Raw genomic sequence first — 17,692 nt, forward strand, 5'->3', positions numbered from 1 at the left:
GATCCATTAATTTTTATATATTTACCAAGTTCAGTATGTCTTGTTTTGTACCACATAATAGCTCATTTTTTCTTGCTGCTACACATTTACCATTCATATGTCATTAGTATGTACAGTTGAAGTTCCCTTTTACACAAATACTTGAAGTATTTCACAGGGTTCTCAAGTCTCACACTTTGGCCGTGAGACTCACACAGTTCACACGCTCACACGCCACACCGTGTATTTCTCACGCTGAAAAGGCAATGGCAACCAAGTTGTCCTGCAAGCTTTATATATAACGGTGTAAAGTATAAAATGCGCAGGCACACAAAGTGAAGTTTCCTGCCCCCAGCATGTATCTCAGATTGCGTTCATTACTAGGCAACATAGATGCGCGAGCACACAGAAGTTGACGGAACGTTCTCGGTCACCGTACGTTCGTTACTAGGTAACCAGCAACATAACGCAAACACACATCGTGATGGAGAGGGTAAGTCGAAAGAAAGCTCATCTGTCATTTTTAAGCTAGAACATTTAACATATAGCCCATCGTACACATTATTATTGATGCAGCAAAAACTCTACAACTACTTTGCAGCCAGACCAGAATCTTTGGCTCAGTTTAACTAGCTTATATTATCTGAAACTAAGGGAAATTTTAGTGGGTATGGGAAGGAATGAAGATGTAGTTCTTCATTTTATTTTAAATTATATATTATACTGTATTAATAATATTTCTAGTTACATTAAGGCTACATGTATTAAAGCAAAGTGCTCTGGGTAATATTTTATATCCTGTCAAAATATACATTGATTAATCATTGCCATTGCATTTGTATTTTTCAAAGATGCCATCAAAATGTGCAACAAACACTTACAACACAAAACATATTTCATAAACTGGAGTGTGTACTCTTGTGTACACACACACACACACACACACCTTAATATACTAATATGTCCATTTGTTCACAATGTCCCATCACACAATAAATCATTTGTAATGGGCTCGTATCTGCATTGCTGTTTTCATCCTGGCCTGCAGGGGTCACTCTCAATGAGTACTGTGTCATGTTCCCTCCAGAACTGCAGATGGCTCTTCCCCTATGAACTCTAGCCCTATGGTCTCTCCGCTCCTCCAGAGGGCGTCATCGCCCCGTACCATGTTCAGTGCTCTGCTCATCAGCGTCGATTCCTCACAACTGTGTTTGACCCTTTATAAGTCTGTTTGTTCCCTGCTATTGTGTTCAGTCTTGAGCCTATGCTTCCTGTGTATCCAGTTGCTAAGTTAAGTTTGATTGTGCTTGTATTTTTGGACCCTTGTGTCTTTTTTTGTTTAATGGTAGCTAAGTTTGCTACGTTTATTTTGTACTTGGTTTTCTCGGTGAGTATATTCACACTCTTAGCACACCAGAGACCCGGGTGCAATCCCTGCTTAAGGCAACCTCGTTACAGCAAGACTGAACCATGGAAGCAAACCCAGCGGAAGAGTCTTCACCACCCTCCAATGTGGAACGGAACCTAGCTGCACTCTCTGAGCAAGCCACTACCATTCAACGACATTGTCCAAATTTTGAGCCTTCAGTCCCAGGCCTCTTCACCCCAAGAACCCCTTAACATTACTGCAGTTGATGGCAGCCCGCTGGGATCGGGTCAGGTCAGTCAGTGCACGCCACCTCTTCAGTTAAAAATAGGGAACCACCAGGAATTGATTCAGTTTTTATTAATTCATACTCCTAAACTCCCTATAATCCTCGGCTTCCCATGGTTGACTGATCATAACCCCAATATTGACTGGTCCAGAGGAGTTGTCACAGAGTGGGGAACACACTGCCAACTGTCAAATACTGCTTTCTGCTGTCCACCTGAGCTGAAGTCTGTCCAAGAATCAATGTCCGGCAATCCCAAGAACAATTCCATCTTTACGCTCAAAGCCCTGTCCGTGGAAGTCATGGCTATTCCCAGGATCGAACCAGTCACTTTTAAGCCATTCCGAGTTCCCCCGGAATACATGGACCTCCTCGAAGTCTTTAGTAAGGTCCAAGCTGCCACACTGCCCCCCCACAGATCATACGACTGTGCTATTGAGCTGATGCCAGGAACTTGCCCACCCCGTGGAAGGCTCTTTTCCCTCTCTGGCCCTGAGAGATTAGCTATGGACAAGTATCTGAAGGAAGCTCTAGATAATGGATTCATCCGTCCTTCCACATCACCGGCAGGAGCCGGTTTCTTCTTCGTTGAAAAGAAGGATGGTAGTCTCAGACCTTGTATTGATTATCGAGGCTTAAATAACATCGCAATCAAGAATCGTTACCCCCTCCCACTTATGACCACAGCCTTTGAGATCCTGCAGGGGGCCACCATCTTTACCATACTGGACCTCCGAAATGCATACCATCTTGTCAGGATCCGGGAGGGGGACGAATGGAAGACTGCATTTAATACCCCGACAAATCACTACGAGTACCAGGTAATGCCATTCGGGCTGGTTAATGCTCCTGCTGTCTTTCAGGCCTTTATTAATGTCGTTCTCAGAGAGATGCTGAATATATTTGTGTTTGTTTACTTGGATGATATTTTGATATTCTCCCGCAACCTCCAAGAACACATTCAGCATGTCAGACAGGTCCTGACCCAGCTGTTGAAGCAAAAGCTCTTTGTTAAGCTGGAGAAGAGCGAGTTCCATGTCCCAGCTGTCTCATTTCTCGGCTTTCATGTGTCCAAGGGCAGCCTCCAGATGGATCCAGGCAAGATCCAAGCAGTCTTGGACTGGCCCCAACCCACTTCAGTTAAGCAGGTACAGCGCTTTCTGGGATTCTCTAATTTCTACAGGAGATTCATAAGAAATTTTAGTTCTTTTGCAGAACCTCTCTCCTCACTCACAAAGAAGTCTAACAGGCCATTCATGTGGACCGGCAATGCTGACCATGCCTTCAATACACTGAAACAACGCTTCACATCTGCCCCCATTCTAACTCTCCCAGACCCAGACCTGCCCTTTGTCCTGGAGGTGGATGCATCAGATGTGGGGGTAGGAGCGGTCTTGTCACAGAAGTGTAAGAGTGATTATAAACTTCACCCTTGTGCCTTTTTCTCCCGCCGTCTTACTCCAACACAGAGAAATTATGACATTGGGAACAGGGAGCTGTTGGCCATTAAGTTGGCATTGGAGGAGTGGAGGCACTGGCTTGAGGGTGCCAAACACCCATTCCTCATCTGGACGGACCATCAAAATCTCACCTACATTCGAGATGCCAAGAGGTTAAACTCACGACAAGCCCGTTGGGCCCTTTTTTTTAACCGGTTCAACTTTATTCTCTCTTATCGCCCAGGTTCCAAGAATCTCAAGCCAGATGCACTCTCGAGGCAGTTTGAACCACCTGAGAGGGAGTTGTGCCCAGAACCCATCCTCCCCGCAGCCAGGGTGATAGCCCCCATCCAGTGGGATATTGATACCACCGTCAGTAGAGCCCAACAGCAACAGCCTGGTCCAGGTAATGGCCCTGTAGGGCGTCTCTTTGTCCCAAGTTGTATGCGCTCTGAGGTCCTGCAGTGGGCACATGCATCCCTCCCCTCCGGGCACCCGGGAACTACTAGAACCTGCAAGCTGGTTCAGAGGAAGTTTTGGTGGCCCAAGTTACAGAGAGATGTTAGGGCCTTTGTCTCTGCCTGTCCAGTGTGTGCCCAGTGCAAGGAGTCAAGAACTCACCCTCATGGTTTACTGCACCCACTGCCTATCCCGAGACGTCCATGGTCACACATCTCCCTGGATTTCGTCACAGGTTTGCCCCCATCTCAGGGAAACACAGTAATTCTGGTGGTGGTAGATAGGTTTTCTAAGACTTGTCACCTCTTACCCATGCCCAAACTCCCCACAGCTAACCAAACTGCAGAACTTCTGATGAAACGTGTTCAGAATCCACGGCTTTCCCCAGGATATGGTTTCTGATCGGGGGCCACAGTTTACATCCCGGTTTTGGAAGGCGTTTGGCCGGCTCATTGGGTCCTCCATCAGCATGTCCTCTGGCTTCCACCTCCAGTCCAATGGACAAACTGAGAGGGTAAATCAGGACATTGAGAAGACCCTGAGGTGCCTGGTTGCTGACAACCAATCCACTTGGAGCTCTCGTTTAATTTGGGCTGAATTCGCTCATAACACTCTGTACCATTATTCTTTAGGCATGTCCCCCTTTGAGTGTCTCTATGGACCCCCCCCCCTTTGTTTCCTGGACAGGAGCCAGAGGTTGACACCCCAGCTGCCACACAGCTTGTCCGTCGTTGTCGACTTTCCTGGAAGAGGGCCTGTGCAGCCCTAGCGAGGGCGGCCCGACTCCAACGGAGGCAGGCTAACCGAAGGAGGAGAGCAGGACCCTCATTTCGTCCAGGACAAAGAGTGTGGCTCTCTACCCGAGATCTTCCCTTGCGAGTGGAATCCCGTAAGCTGGCTCCAAGATACATTGGTCCCTTCAAGATCCTCAGAAAGATTAATCCGGTTTCCTTTCGTCTTCTCCTGCCCAGGTCCATGAAAATCCATCCTACTTTCCATGTTTCTCGATTAAAACCAGTTGTTTGTTCCACTTTGTCTCCAGCCAGTAAATCTGCCCGAGCACCTCGCATGATTGATGGTCAGCCAGTGTACACCGTCCGCAGGCTGCTGGATTACCGCCGGGTACATGGAAGGGCTCAGTACTTGGTAGACTGGGAAGGTTATGGCCAAGAGGAGCGGACCTGGGTTCCAGCTCGGGATATCTTGGATAAGGCTCTCATCTCAGACTTTCACCAAGCCCAAGGAGTCAATCTAGGGAATGTCAGGAGCCGTTCCTAGGTGAGGGGATCCTGTAATGGGCTCGTATCTGCATTGCTGTTTTCATCCTGGCCTGCAGGGGTCACTCTCAATGAGTACTGTGTCATGTTCCCTCCAGAACTGCAGATGGCTCTTGCCCTATGAACTCTAGCCCTATGGTCTCTCCGCTCCTCCAGAGGGCGTAATCGCGCCGTACCATGTTCAGTGCTCTGCTCATCAGCGTCGATTCCTCACACCTGTGTTTGACCCTTTATAAGTCCGTTTGTTCCCTGCTATTGTGTTCAGTCTTGAGCCTATGCTTCCTGTGTATCCAGTTGCTAAGTTAAGTTTGATTGTGCTTGTATTTTTGGACCCTTGTGTCTTTTTTTGTTTAATGGTAGCTAAGTTTACTACGTTTATTTTGTACTTTGTTTTCTATAATAAAGATTATGGTTACATTTTGAAGATTCAAGCCCTTTGGCCTTTTTGCTCTTTTGCTCTTCCACTCTTGGGTTTAACAATCTGGGAGTAGCTCAGTGAGTAAATTCACACTCTTAGCACACCAGAGACCCGGGTTCAATCCCTGCTTAAGGCAGCCTGGTTACATCATTATACCATTTCTACAAGACACATTCAAAATGCAAAAATATTTGTTTTTCCAAACTGTTTAGAGCAATATGTTATATTTTTGTAATTTTTTTTATGTGTAATTTTGAAATATAACATTAAAGAGTATATTTGATGTGAAGAATTGCTCTGTCATTTATCATTTAGCAATTAATATATTTAACTATAGTTATAAATTCAATTTGTGCTGGTAAATTAAGAACAATGAGTAAAATTGGGGGGGCGGGGTTCCATTAGGGCTCCTCCCCTAAACGCATGTGATCTCACTCTAAGCTTTTGAAAAAACTTTAGAACCCTGATTTCCAAAAAACACTTCCTTTCTGCATAAATACTGGTCACACAAACAGATGAGGAACACAACACAGTCCACTACAGGAGAGAGAAACTAGTGTTAGTTTACTGAATGTGGAAATGAAAATATAGAAAAGGGTAAAACTCAGAGAAGAAGAAACAACATGGATGATGTCTAAAAATATATGGACGTCGTACAAGGTAAAGTCAGAAAAAAATATCACAGATTCAACGCCATGAGAATCCAGTCTTATATATATGACTGTAAACATTTGAACTGCACCATAAATGTCTGGAATTGTGAATGATAGCATGGATAAAGGTTCAATAATGGACTCAGAAGACCGAATAGAAAGGATTGTTGATATCTACGTCAGTGCAGAGGCTGTAAGAGACATGAAACATAAGAAAGAGACAGAAGACTTCAACACAGAAGAACCCCAAACACCTCGACACAGAGAAGACTTCAACACAGAGGAACCCCGAACACCTCGACACACAGGTAACTGAGATTGAAGGACATTTTCTGATTATTCTCTCTCTTCCAGGTCCTCCAGTATGATCTGACATGCAGTCTTTGCATGCTCTATTTGTTGATGGTGGTTAATGTTTTTTTTTTTCTGAACGTGATTGCTAGAAAATACACTTATTTGTCAACCAGGGTAATGTAGATTAATTTAAAGATTCCTAAACATGGATTTTTGACCTTTAGAAAAGGTTTATTTTGAGACCTGTTCACGTTTTCCTCCAAAACCAAAAATGTATCATTGGCTGAAAAAAGAAAATCATATACAGTGAAACTCAGATGAGTAAATAATCAGGAAACCATTTTTGAGTGAACTGTTCCTCTGCATTTACTCACAAAACACAAGAACAAAAACCACACTAATAAACGTCTGACAAGCGTTAAAGTTAGTCTACGGTTCACATGTTTTCAGAAGATGTGAGTCGTATGATATGAGGAAGTGAAGAGACTAATATCATATCTATCTATCTTTAGGAAGTGATGGTGTGACGATCTCCAGAGCAGCTGGTGTGTGTTTGGGGCTGGTGTGTGTTCTTCTGCTGACTGCAGTCATAGTGTTGTGTGTCATCTTCACTCAAGAGAGACAACAGCTGAAGACTAAGATCACCAACCTGCTAACCAACAATATGAACCTAACTCGAGAGAGACAACAGCTGAAGACTAAGATCACCAACATCACTCAAGAGAGAGACCAGTTGAAATCAGAAAAAAATGATCTTCAGAAGAAGTTTGCGGGTTAGTTTCTTCAGTCTTGACTTGATCTAAAGAAAACTTTAAAGTGGACTGTCCTGGATCTGTTGTGTACCTAATGCTTGTAATTGACCTTACTTTAGCTCTTTATTTTTATAATGATTATTGATAATTTAGGGATGTCAGCTGAGTATAAATAATCATTTAAGACATATCTTAAAGTGGCTTTATAAGTTTGTATTCATTTAATTGAGCATAAGCATTTCATTACAGTTTTTCTGGATTGCTAACACAATTCATGAAACAAAATTCACCATTTTCTCACAACTATAAACACAATCTCAAAACTACACACCAACTTGAACAAACTTGAGACTTCCAAGTTAAAATCAAATATTTAAGTCAAAAACTTTCCTTCTGAAAGTCTGTTACAGTATACAACATAAACAGAGCGTACAGATACAGTGAAATTAAGCGATAAACTGTAAAGAGCTCTTGCAGTAGATTAAAAGAAAAATTTAAAATAAATAAAAGCACTAATACTATAAACAACTATAATAAAATATACACTACTAGTACAAGTAATATAAATAACCTTTTTCAAGCCCTAGTAGAAAATAATAATAATAATAATCTATTAAAAGTACATTTATTTCATATTAAAAATAGTTCAAATCTATTGACATATTTACTGATATATTGCTCTAAACTTACTGATATAACATTTATATTTCAACTTTATTTGTAGTGCTACTTGTGCACAATGCACATCTCTCAATATTAATCCTAAAGTGTGTTTAAATGTCACTGTTGATGAGGATTGTATGATCTCTGAATAATATTTAATGTCTTTAATGCAAGATATTTAAAGTGTACCTGAAAGTATAATTGCTAGAGTCCCACTTTAACACAATCAAATAAACTTCAGTGTATCTTTAGTTACACTTCAGCACTACTGTACTTCTGCACAATTCAAAAGAATAAAGTACAGAGTTAGTTGTTCCAGTTTGGCAGACTTTAAGTTTACCAGTTTAATATAGTAAAAGTACAATTGCAGTGTATTTTATTAAGTACATACATATGTAAATGTATTTGTAGTATACTTATCATGACATAAATGTATTTCGAATGCATTTTAGTGTATTTATATTTCACTAGGGATGTCTTATCTGTGTTTATAGATGGATGGAAGTGCCATCAATCCAGTCTTTACTTCTTTTCCTCTGAGATGAAGAACTGGGATGAGAGCAGAAGATACTGTACAGAGAGAGAAGCAGATCTGATCATCATCAACAACAGAGAGGAACAAGTCAGTGTGTGTGTGTGTGTGTGTGTGTGTGATCGTGGTGTTTCATTTTTAAATTAAGGAGAATGTGCTGAAATGTGTCTTTGCTTGTGTTGTAAATCATGTTATTGTTTGAATTCTCAGGATTTTGTGAAGAATATTTGTGGTAGTTCTGATCATTTCTGGATTGGTTTGACTGATATTGAAGTGGAGGGCAGATGGAAATGGGTTGATGGCAGCAACATCACCATCACCTCTGGGTGAGAAATCACTGAACTGAACTGATTATTATCTAATAAATGATTGTCTCAGTCAGCATCATATCACAGAAAGCAGCTCTGATCTAACGCTGATCTGTTGATGCAGGTTCTGGGCGTCTGGAGAGCCAAAAAGCAGTCAGGGAACAGATGAAGACTGTGCTAATACTCATTCATCAGGATGCTTTGATACTCATTGTAATACTAGTATTAAATGGATCTGTGAGAAGAGTATTCTTAAATGATACATTATAATAAAAATTTACATATATGCATTATGAACAAATAAATATGTTTATTTTTTATTTTTGAATGGCACATTAATTAGGTTATTCTGTATAAACAAATACAAAATAAATAAAAAAAAACATTGTAATATTAAAATTTTCCTATAAAACTTTTTAGTGTACGAACTCCATCGCACACCTGTAAGTAATAGGTGCGTAGAAAAATAAGGCCAGGTAGGTCGTTTCAACATATAAGGAACTCCCGCACACTATCTTAACTTGCAAAATAAATTTTAATCGCACAACGTTTTGGTCACATGACCTTCATCATGAGTATACAAATGTTCAAATTCACCTCTTTCAAGATAAACACATGACCAATTAACAGAGCTCCATCTGCAAATAATTAAGCTCATTGGGAATACATAATTAGCACCACATCATAAACAGTTACAATTTATTATAGTTACACCAATCAATCAAGATCCCCCTATAGGTTAACAAAATCATCCAAAAAACACAATCAACACATCGTCATCAAACAGCATCAAATTGTAATTCTAAACAGTTACAACAATCAGTCAGGCTCCATAGTTACTCAAACTCATCGTGACTGAAAGCCTGTTGGTTTAGTTGATGAAGATAATGACTTAATAGTTTTCCAGAATTTTTTTGGGTTATTTAGATTCTCTGTAGTTTCAGATAAATAAAATTCAGCTTCAGCTTTTCTGAAAAGTGAAGTGAAACTGTTTTGCAACCGTCTGAACAAAACCCAGTCAGCATCAGTATCCGAACTCCTTGCTTTTGCCCAGGCTACATTTCTTTTGTGGAGCAAATTAGAAATCTCAGGAGTAAACCAGGGATTGTCCCGACCCTTAATTCTAAATTTACGAATAGGTGCATGTCTGTTCAGAATATCAAGAAAACTGTTTTGAAAAAAAGTCAGGGCTAATTCCACATCATCAATCAAGGCAATTCAACTCCAGTCAAAATAAAATAAATCATATAAAAAACCCTGCTCAACAAACATTTTCATATTTTGCCTTTCAACAATACGAGGTGCAGACTTGGGAACCTTAGTATCTCTGACAGCAGCAATTACACAGTGATCACTCACATCATTAGCAAAAAAACCTATTACAGAGTACTTAAAAGGGACATTGGTCAGGATTAAATCAATGAGTGATGATTTCTCCGGACATTTAGGATTTGGCCGAGTAGGAGTGTTAATTAATTGAGTCAAATTTAAACTGTCACACTGCTCTTTAAAAGCATCCGATATTGGCCTTAGCCAGTCCCAGTTCAGATCACCAACAACAATAGTGTCATTACAAATAACTTGACTTAACAAATTTGATAATGTAGATGAAGAGTCATTTGATGCAGATGGAGTTCTATAACAACCAACCAACCTAATTTGGTGGTCTTTTGAGACTTCAAGGTCCAAGGCCAAAAACTCAAATTGTTTACACACCGATTTTGAGAGCACCAAACTAGAATTAAATTTGCATTTGATATAAATAGCAACACCTCCCCCTCTTTTGGGGTGATCTGAACGATCCACATTATACCCATCGATGCCAATATCTTTATCAAGGACAGATTTAGTCAGCCAGTTTCAGATAAAACAACAATGTCAGCATCAGTTGACTTGACCCATAAATTGACCATATCCAGTTTGGACATTAAACTCCGAACATTGAGATGAATAATACCCAGGCCAGACCTTGATTTAAAATCTTCAGGTGTATCACATATTGTAAGGCTATCAGGACCTGGATTAGGCTGAACATTTCCAGAGATTAGTAATAAAATAATAACAAGGAGTCTGGACTTAGCTGATTTGCAGCAGAAAGTCCCAGATCTAGAATTTAACTTTTCTCTTTTTTTTTAAACACTAGACAGACAGCTTTGTATAACAAAAGGTCAAATAGAAATAATTAAATAGGAGTTAACAGAAGACCGTTAGGTTGAAACAAGACAATAGCTAGGTGGTGGTGAAAGGCAGCTGAGGCTGAAATAGACGTCCGTCCAGTATTTGAGACAGCTGAGGATGTAGCCGGTGACAGCCTGATAGTGGTGAAAGGCAAACCAAGGCTGTAGCAGATGACAATTCCAGCGATAAAACCAGCTGAGACCTTAGCAGACGACAAGTTAGGTGGTGGAGAAAGCAGCAGCTAAGGCAACTGACGACCAGACCAGTGACGGCGGCATCTGATGCCGTAGCAGACGATAAGTCCAACGGTGGAAGATGCAGCTGAGACTTTAAACAGATAACCGCCCAAAGATGGAGGCAACTGTGGCTGTAGCCGATGACAGTCTGATGGTTCAACCAGCTGAAGCTGTAGCTACTAAGGCTGCAGCAGACGATAAACTGGTGGGATGGGGGGAACTGAGTCCTTAGTAGGCAGGCAGTGAGGTAGTAAGGATGTGAGGGCCACAGCTGAGGTAGGCAGAGCCCGATAAAAGAGTTTTAGGCAGGCAGCAGCTTGATGGTAAAGGCAGTAGCTGGTGGTGGCAAGCAGTGATAGCTATGACTGCAGCTAGTGGTAGCTAGCTGGTTGCAGCTATGAGAAAGCCACCTGCTTTGCTGCAAATAGTGCTTAAAAATTGTTACAATTGTTTCCTGTGGCTAGTTGCTAGTGGATGAGCCAAAATAAAAGTCCATGTAGTGTAGGCCAAGGCACAAAATGGCTACTAGCACACAGCTATGTAAGCCACACAAAAAGACTCAAGCAAATCCAGTTTGAAAACATTCACCAATAAAACTTAGTACTGTGCCTCAATGTCAATCAAGGATTTTTGGGGTTTCTTTCACCCATTCGAGGCAAAACACACAGATGTAGTGGTGGTGATGTACCTCATTGCTGTTCCAGAGAATGATGCAAACTGTGAGTCAGTAGTACAGAGATCCAGAGGCCCAAAAATACCAGGAATAAGCGAGTAAACTCCACGGCACAACACAATCCACTCAGTATGCCTTAAAAGTCCAAATGTTGTAATTCTCAAGTTTAAAAAATAATATTTAAAAGAGATGTCCTTTCCAAACAAGAGACAAAAAATACAGGACGAACATAGTTTCTGCCATTTTGTATGTTGTTCAGTCGTACATCAATGATCACGACAATGCCAGCACCGCCACCGGCATCATTGGCTGAGTGGATAAAACAGTTATCCTGGACCCGAGTGAATCGGCACGCTACGAAGGCTACACACAACCCCACTCGAGACACCAGTTACAAAGATAAGCTTCGCACATTCCGGAGGACCAACCCAGGCACATCAATGGACTAAATTGAAACGAAGTGATGAGGAAAACCTCCAAGCGAGTTTAGTTATTATTAAGACACGGTGGTGAGTAGAATATAAAGTTTGAATAGATGGGTTAAGGAGGTAGAGCTTTCAAGATACTGTGAACCAACAAGGACCCCCTTCACTGAACCCAGTTGAAGGGTTTTGCCTTAGAGCGCCCCCGTGGGCCTATTAGGGTCTAAAGGGTAGACCCCTACATAGGAAGTCAACTTTTTGTTATTTTGGTATATTTTATGTTGTTTTGTATGTTCATATTATGCATATGTTTTTTTGTTTGTGATACTCTGCTGTTCTGCGCAGAGAAGGGAAGAGTACCGTGTTTATTTGTTTGGTTAATCAATGATACAGTCACATGTTTAATAGACCTATAAAACTTGTATCACTTAACATAAATGGCATACTTAATCCAGTTAAGAGGTCAAAAATGTTATCTCAACTGAAAAGGGACAAGTTCCAGATAGCATACATACAAGAATCCCACCTTAGTAATAATGAACATGCTAAATTAAACAAAATGGGGTACACAAAAGTATATTTCTCCTCACATGATTTTGTTGTGCAGTGCAGTAAATTTCGAATTCATATCTGAACACAAAGATTAAGAAGGGAGGTACATTATGGTAATTGGTAAAATTGATGGAACCTTAGTGAGTCTGTTCAATGTTTATATTCCACCAGGAAGTGAATGGTCATTTTACAAACAAATACTTGAAACAATGACAACAAAGAGTCAGGGTGTTTTGATATGTGGGTGAGATTTTAACATTCGATTAAATCCGAAGAATGACAGTTCAAATGGCAAACCTGAATTTCATGAAAGAAGTGGGAATAGTAGATACAGGTCCTTCTCAAAATATTTGCATATTGTGATAAAGTTCATTATTTCCCATAATGTAATGATAAAAATTAAACTTTCATATATTTTAGATTCATTGCACACCAACTGAAATAGTTCAGGTCTTTTATTGTTTTAATACTGATGATTTTGGCATACAGCTCATGAAAACCCAAAATTCCTGTCTCAAAAAATTTGCATATCATGAAAAGGTTCTCTAAACAAGCTATTAACCTAATCATCTGAATCAACTAATTAACTCTAAACAAAAGATTCCTGAGGCTTAAAAACTCCCAGCCTGGTTCATTACTCAAAACCGCAATCATGGGTAAGACTGCTGACCAGAAGGCCATCATTGACACCCTCAAGCGAGAGGGTAAGACACAGAAAGAAATTTCTGAACGAATAGGCTGTTCCCAGAGTGCTGTATCAAGCCACCTCAGTGGGAAGTCTGTGGGAAGGAAAAAGTGTGGCAAAAAACGCTGCACAACGAGAAGAGGTGACCGGACCCTGAGGAAGATTGTGGAGAAGGATCGATTCCAGACCTTGGGGGACCTGCGGAAGCAGTGGACTGAGTCTGGAGTAGAAACATCCAGAGCCACCGTGCACAGGCGTGTGCAGGAAATGGGCTACAGAGAAGCACCACCGGACTGTTGCTCAGTGGTCCAAAGTACTTTTTTCGGATGAAAGCAAATTTTGCATGTCATTCGGAAATCAAGGTGCCAGAGTCTGGAGGAAGACTGGGGAGAAGGAAATGCCAAAATGCCTGAAGTCCAGTGTCAAGTACCCACAGTCAGTGATGGTCTGGGGTGCCATGTCAGCTGCTGGTGTTGGTCCACTGTGTTTTATCAAGGGCAGGGTCAATGCAGCTAGTTATCAGGAGATTTTGGAGCACTTCATGCTTCCATATGCTGAAAAGCTTTATGAAGATGAAGATTTCGTTTTTCAACATGACCTGGCACCTGCTCACAGTGCCAAAACCACTGGTAAATGGTTTACTGACCATGGTATTACTGTGCTCAATTGGCCTGCCAACTCTCCTGACCTGAACCCCATAGAGAATCTGTGGGATATTGTGAAGAGAAAGTTGAGAGACGCAAGACCCAACACTCTGGATGAGCTTAAGGCCGCTATCGAAGCATCCTGGGCCTCCATAACACCTCAGCAGTGCCACAAGCTGATTGCCTCCATGCCACGCCGCATTGAAGCAGTCATTTCTGCAAAAGGATTCCCGACCAAGTATTGAGTGCATAACTGAACATAATTATTTGAAGGTTGACTATTTTTGTATTAAAAACACTTTTCTTTTATTGGTCGGATGAAATATGCTAATTTTTTGAGAATTTTGGGTTTTCATGAGCTGTATGCCAAAATCATCAGTATTAAAACAATAAAAGACCTGAAATATTTCAGTTGGTGTGCAATGAATCTAAAATATATGAAAGTTAAATTTTTATCATTACATTATGGAAAATAATGAACTTTATCACAATATGCTAATTTTTTGAGAAGGACCTGTATATGGAGGGAAATTAATCCGGCAGGGCGAGATTACACTCACTATTCTGGGGCGCACAATGTTTACTCCAGAATAGACTTATTCCTGATGTTTAAAAACGATAGGTTTCGAGTGAAAAATTGTGACAGGAATAAGTGCACTTTCAGACCACAATCCGGTTTATTTGTCCCTTAACCTTAATGGTAAAATAAAGTCCACTCTATGGAGATTAAATATAAATATTCTGAATGACAAGGAAATCATGAATAAATTTAAATTTGAAATTGAATCCTATCTGGAATACAATGACAATGATGCAGTCTCTCCAGTTATATTATGGGATGCTTTAAAAGCAGTGCTTCGCGGGAAAATTATTGCAATTACTTTTAATGTAACGAAACTGAAAAGACAAAAATTATTAGATCTTGAAATTAAATTTAAGGAATTACAGAAAGAACATTCATCTTCTTTACAGGACTCAGTGAGAGTAAAAATGCTCAAAGTAAAGCAGGAGATAAATGAAAAAAAAAACAAACAGGACATTCAAAAAAAGCTTCTTTTTACAAAACAACAATACTACGATACTGGAGGGAAAGCGCTTAAACTTTTGTCATATAGATTAAGGAAACAACAGGCAGAGAGAACAAGTTTCAAAATTAGACATCCCGAAACAAACCAAATTGAAACTAACCTAGAACAAATACAACAGTGTTTTGAGGAATATTATCAATATTATCAACTATATTCTCAGCCAAAATTAAGAAGTGCTACTGAAATTGATTCATTTTTATCTTCACTAAATTTACCTAAAGTCTCAAATGATCAGAACAACAAGCTAATCTCAAATATTACAAAAGAAGAAATTATATCTGCAATTAAGAGATTGAAAAACGGAAAAGCCCCCGGTGCAGATGGATTCAGTTTCCGAATGGTATAAACTCATGCAAGATCACTTAACACCGACACTAATGAGAGCATTCAACGGGGTCCTCGAAACGAAGACTATTCCTCCATCACCTCTATCATTTCTATTATCCCTAAAGAGAATAAAGACAAACTTGACTGTGGAAACTATAACCCCATGAGTGTACTCAATATCGATTACAAATTATTTATTTCCATATTATGTAAACGTCTTGAAGTATTGTTACCTGAACTAATACACAAAGACCAGACAGGCTTTATTAGACAGAGGCAGACGCAAGACAATATAAGGAAAGCGCTTCTGATAATGAATCAAGTCAGGCAAAGCAAATTAGAAACACTTGTAATAAGTTTTGACGCAGAAAAAGCGTTTGACTCCGTACGATGGACCTTTTTATATGAAGTAAAGGGTTCATTTGGTTTTCACTCTGACTTGATTGAGACATTTTCTGCACTGCACAACAAACCCACTGCCAGAGTCAAAACAAATGGGGACTTATCCAAATCCATTAATCTAGAAAGAGGAACCCGCCAAGGCTGTGGGGCATCAGCACTACTTTTCTCTTTGTTTATTGAACCCTTAGCTCAGTGGATTAGGCAGAGCACAGATATTCAAGGGGTTACTTTAAAATCAGGAACAAAAGTTAGCCCTATTGGCTGGCGACATATTCATATTTTTGACGGATCCCACTCAATCACTTCCTAAACTAATGAAAATACTGGAAGAATATGGCTCCTTTTCGGGCTATAAAATCAATATTACTACAACTCAGGTTCTAAAATTGAATTACAATCCGCCTATAAAGATAAAAAACACATATAAATGGAAATGGGAATCAGATAACATTAAATATTTGGGAACTGTTCTGACAAAAGATCCGTCTAGAATGTTTGTTGCCAATTATGAGCCTCTAATTTAATATTTAAGATTTAAATAAAATCAGATTTACGAAGGTGGAGCAATATCCCATTTCTGAGTTTACACTCTCAGACAGATTCAATTACAATGAATATCCTAGCTCGTTTTTTGTACTTTTTTCAATGTCTTCCTATTTGGATAACTCAAAAATATTTTGATGAATGGGAAAATATATTGGCAAAATAAAAGGTGTAGGATAAAATACCAAACATTGCAGTTGATGAAGGAGAAAGGGGGGCTAGGCCTTCTCTGCCTCAGGGATTATTATTACGCTGCTCAAATTAGACCTTTAATCTGTTTATGTTCACCCATTTATTCAGCGGGATGGAAAGATGTTGAAGGGACTATTACGAAAGATATACCCATTATGGCCTTTTTAAATTACAAAAAACTTCAAATAAATATCAATATAACTGAAGAGGTTATTTATGAGTCTCTTCTGAACTCCTGGAATAAAATATTGCAAATATGCAACTTAAAAAAACTGTCTAGAAGGTGCTGTGCGTATGATTCTGACTTCAGACCAAATGCCCTTGATGGAAGATTTAAAAGTTGGGTTGTAAAAGGAATAACAACCTATTACTCGTGTATCTACAAGGGAGAATTTATGAATTTTGAATCTTTACAGAACAAATATAGTTTAAGCCAAGACGACTTTTATAGATACTTACAGGTTAGGCAATATTTTGATCAAAATATAAAAGTATGTCAGGTGACTGTGAGCGCTGATGATTGGTGGGGATCCCTGATACTACCCCTCACTCCAGGGTCCACGCCAGCAGACCTAACTCTCCGACCCCATGGGGGTCTACCTCTGGGTCTTGGAGCGGGTTTGTCGGGATTCTGGGTATGAAAGTCTGTGAGCAGGTTGGGGTCTAGGATATCTTGACAAGGTACCCTGACAGAGTATCCGTTTGGGTGTTGTCGGGTCAAAAACCTTTGTAGCTCCTTGATGGTCTTGGATGTTGGCCATGCTGTAACAGCTTGGATCTTTTTATCATCCATTCTCACCCCTTCCTTGTTAATTGTGTAACCCAAGAACTCGATGGTAGGTTTATGGAAGACACACTTCTCAGCTTTAACATAAAGGGAGAATTCTCTGAGATGATAGAGTACCTTGGCGACATGATACTGGTAATCCTTTTCATTTGGTGAATAAATGAGGATGTCATCTATATATATAAGAGCAAACTGGTTCAGGTACTCACGGAGAACTTCGTCCATGAAGCTTTGGAAGACGGAGGGGGCGTTTACTAGGCCATACGGCATCACCAAATATTCGTAGTGTTCAGCAGGGGTGATGAAAGCCGTTTTCCACTCATCTCCCTCTCTTATTCTGACCAGGTTGTATGCGCTCCGTAAGTCCAGTTTTGTGAAGATACGGGCATCCCGGAGCTGTTCGAGGGAAGATGGGATTAATGAAAGAGGATAGCTAAACTTTACCGTTATTTTATTCAGGGCTCTGTAGTCGATGCATGGTCTTAACCTCCATCCTTCTTAGGAACAAAGAAGAAACTGGCCGCTGCTGGAGAGGTG

At 40.3% G+C, this 17,692-nt stretch overlaps 1 protein-coding gene across 1 annotated transcript; it reads left to right on the forward strand.

Annotated features, from left to right (window-relative positions):
* Positions 1-5,721: 5,721 nt before the first annotated feature.
* LOC132099142 (CD209 antigen-like protein C) lies at positions 5,722-8,839 on the forward strand. Its single transcript, XM_059505606.1, has 5 exons — positions 5,722-6,185; positions 6,684-6,944; positions 8,081-8,208; positions 8,329-8,444; positions 8,551-8,839. The coding sequence occupies exons 1-5, from the start codon at positions 5,972-5,974 to the stop codon at positions 8,684-8,686; spliced, it is 855 nt and encodes a 284-aa protein (XP_059361589.1). The 5' UTR covers positions 5,722-5,971; the 3' UTR covers positions 8,687-8,839.
* Positions 8,840-17,692: the final 8,853 nt, after the last annotated feature.

Source organism: Carassius carassius, chromosome 22 (genome assembly GCF_963082965.1).
Source record: "Carassius carassius chromosome 22, fCarCar2.1, whole genome shotgun sequence".
Taxonomy (NCBI): Eukaryota; Metazoa; Chordata; class Actinopteri; order Cypriniformes; family Cyprinidae; genus Carassius; species Carassius carassius.

Bases quoted from the DNA above. Each gene is read 5' to 3' on its own strand.
- LOC132099142 (XM_059505606.1), top strand. From the start codon at position 5,972: ATGTCTGGAATTGTGAATGATAGCATGGATAAAGGTTCAATAATGGAC. The intron at 6,186-6,683 runs GTAACTGAGATT...ATCTATCTTTAG, and splicing joins CCGAACACCTCGACACACAG to GAAGTGATGGTGTGACGATC. The intron at 8,445-8,550 runs GTGAGAAATCAC...CTGTTGATGCAG, and splicing joins AACATCACCATCACCTCTGG to GTTCTGGGCGTCTGGAGAGC.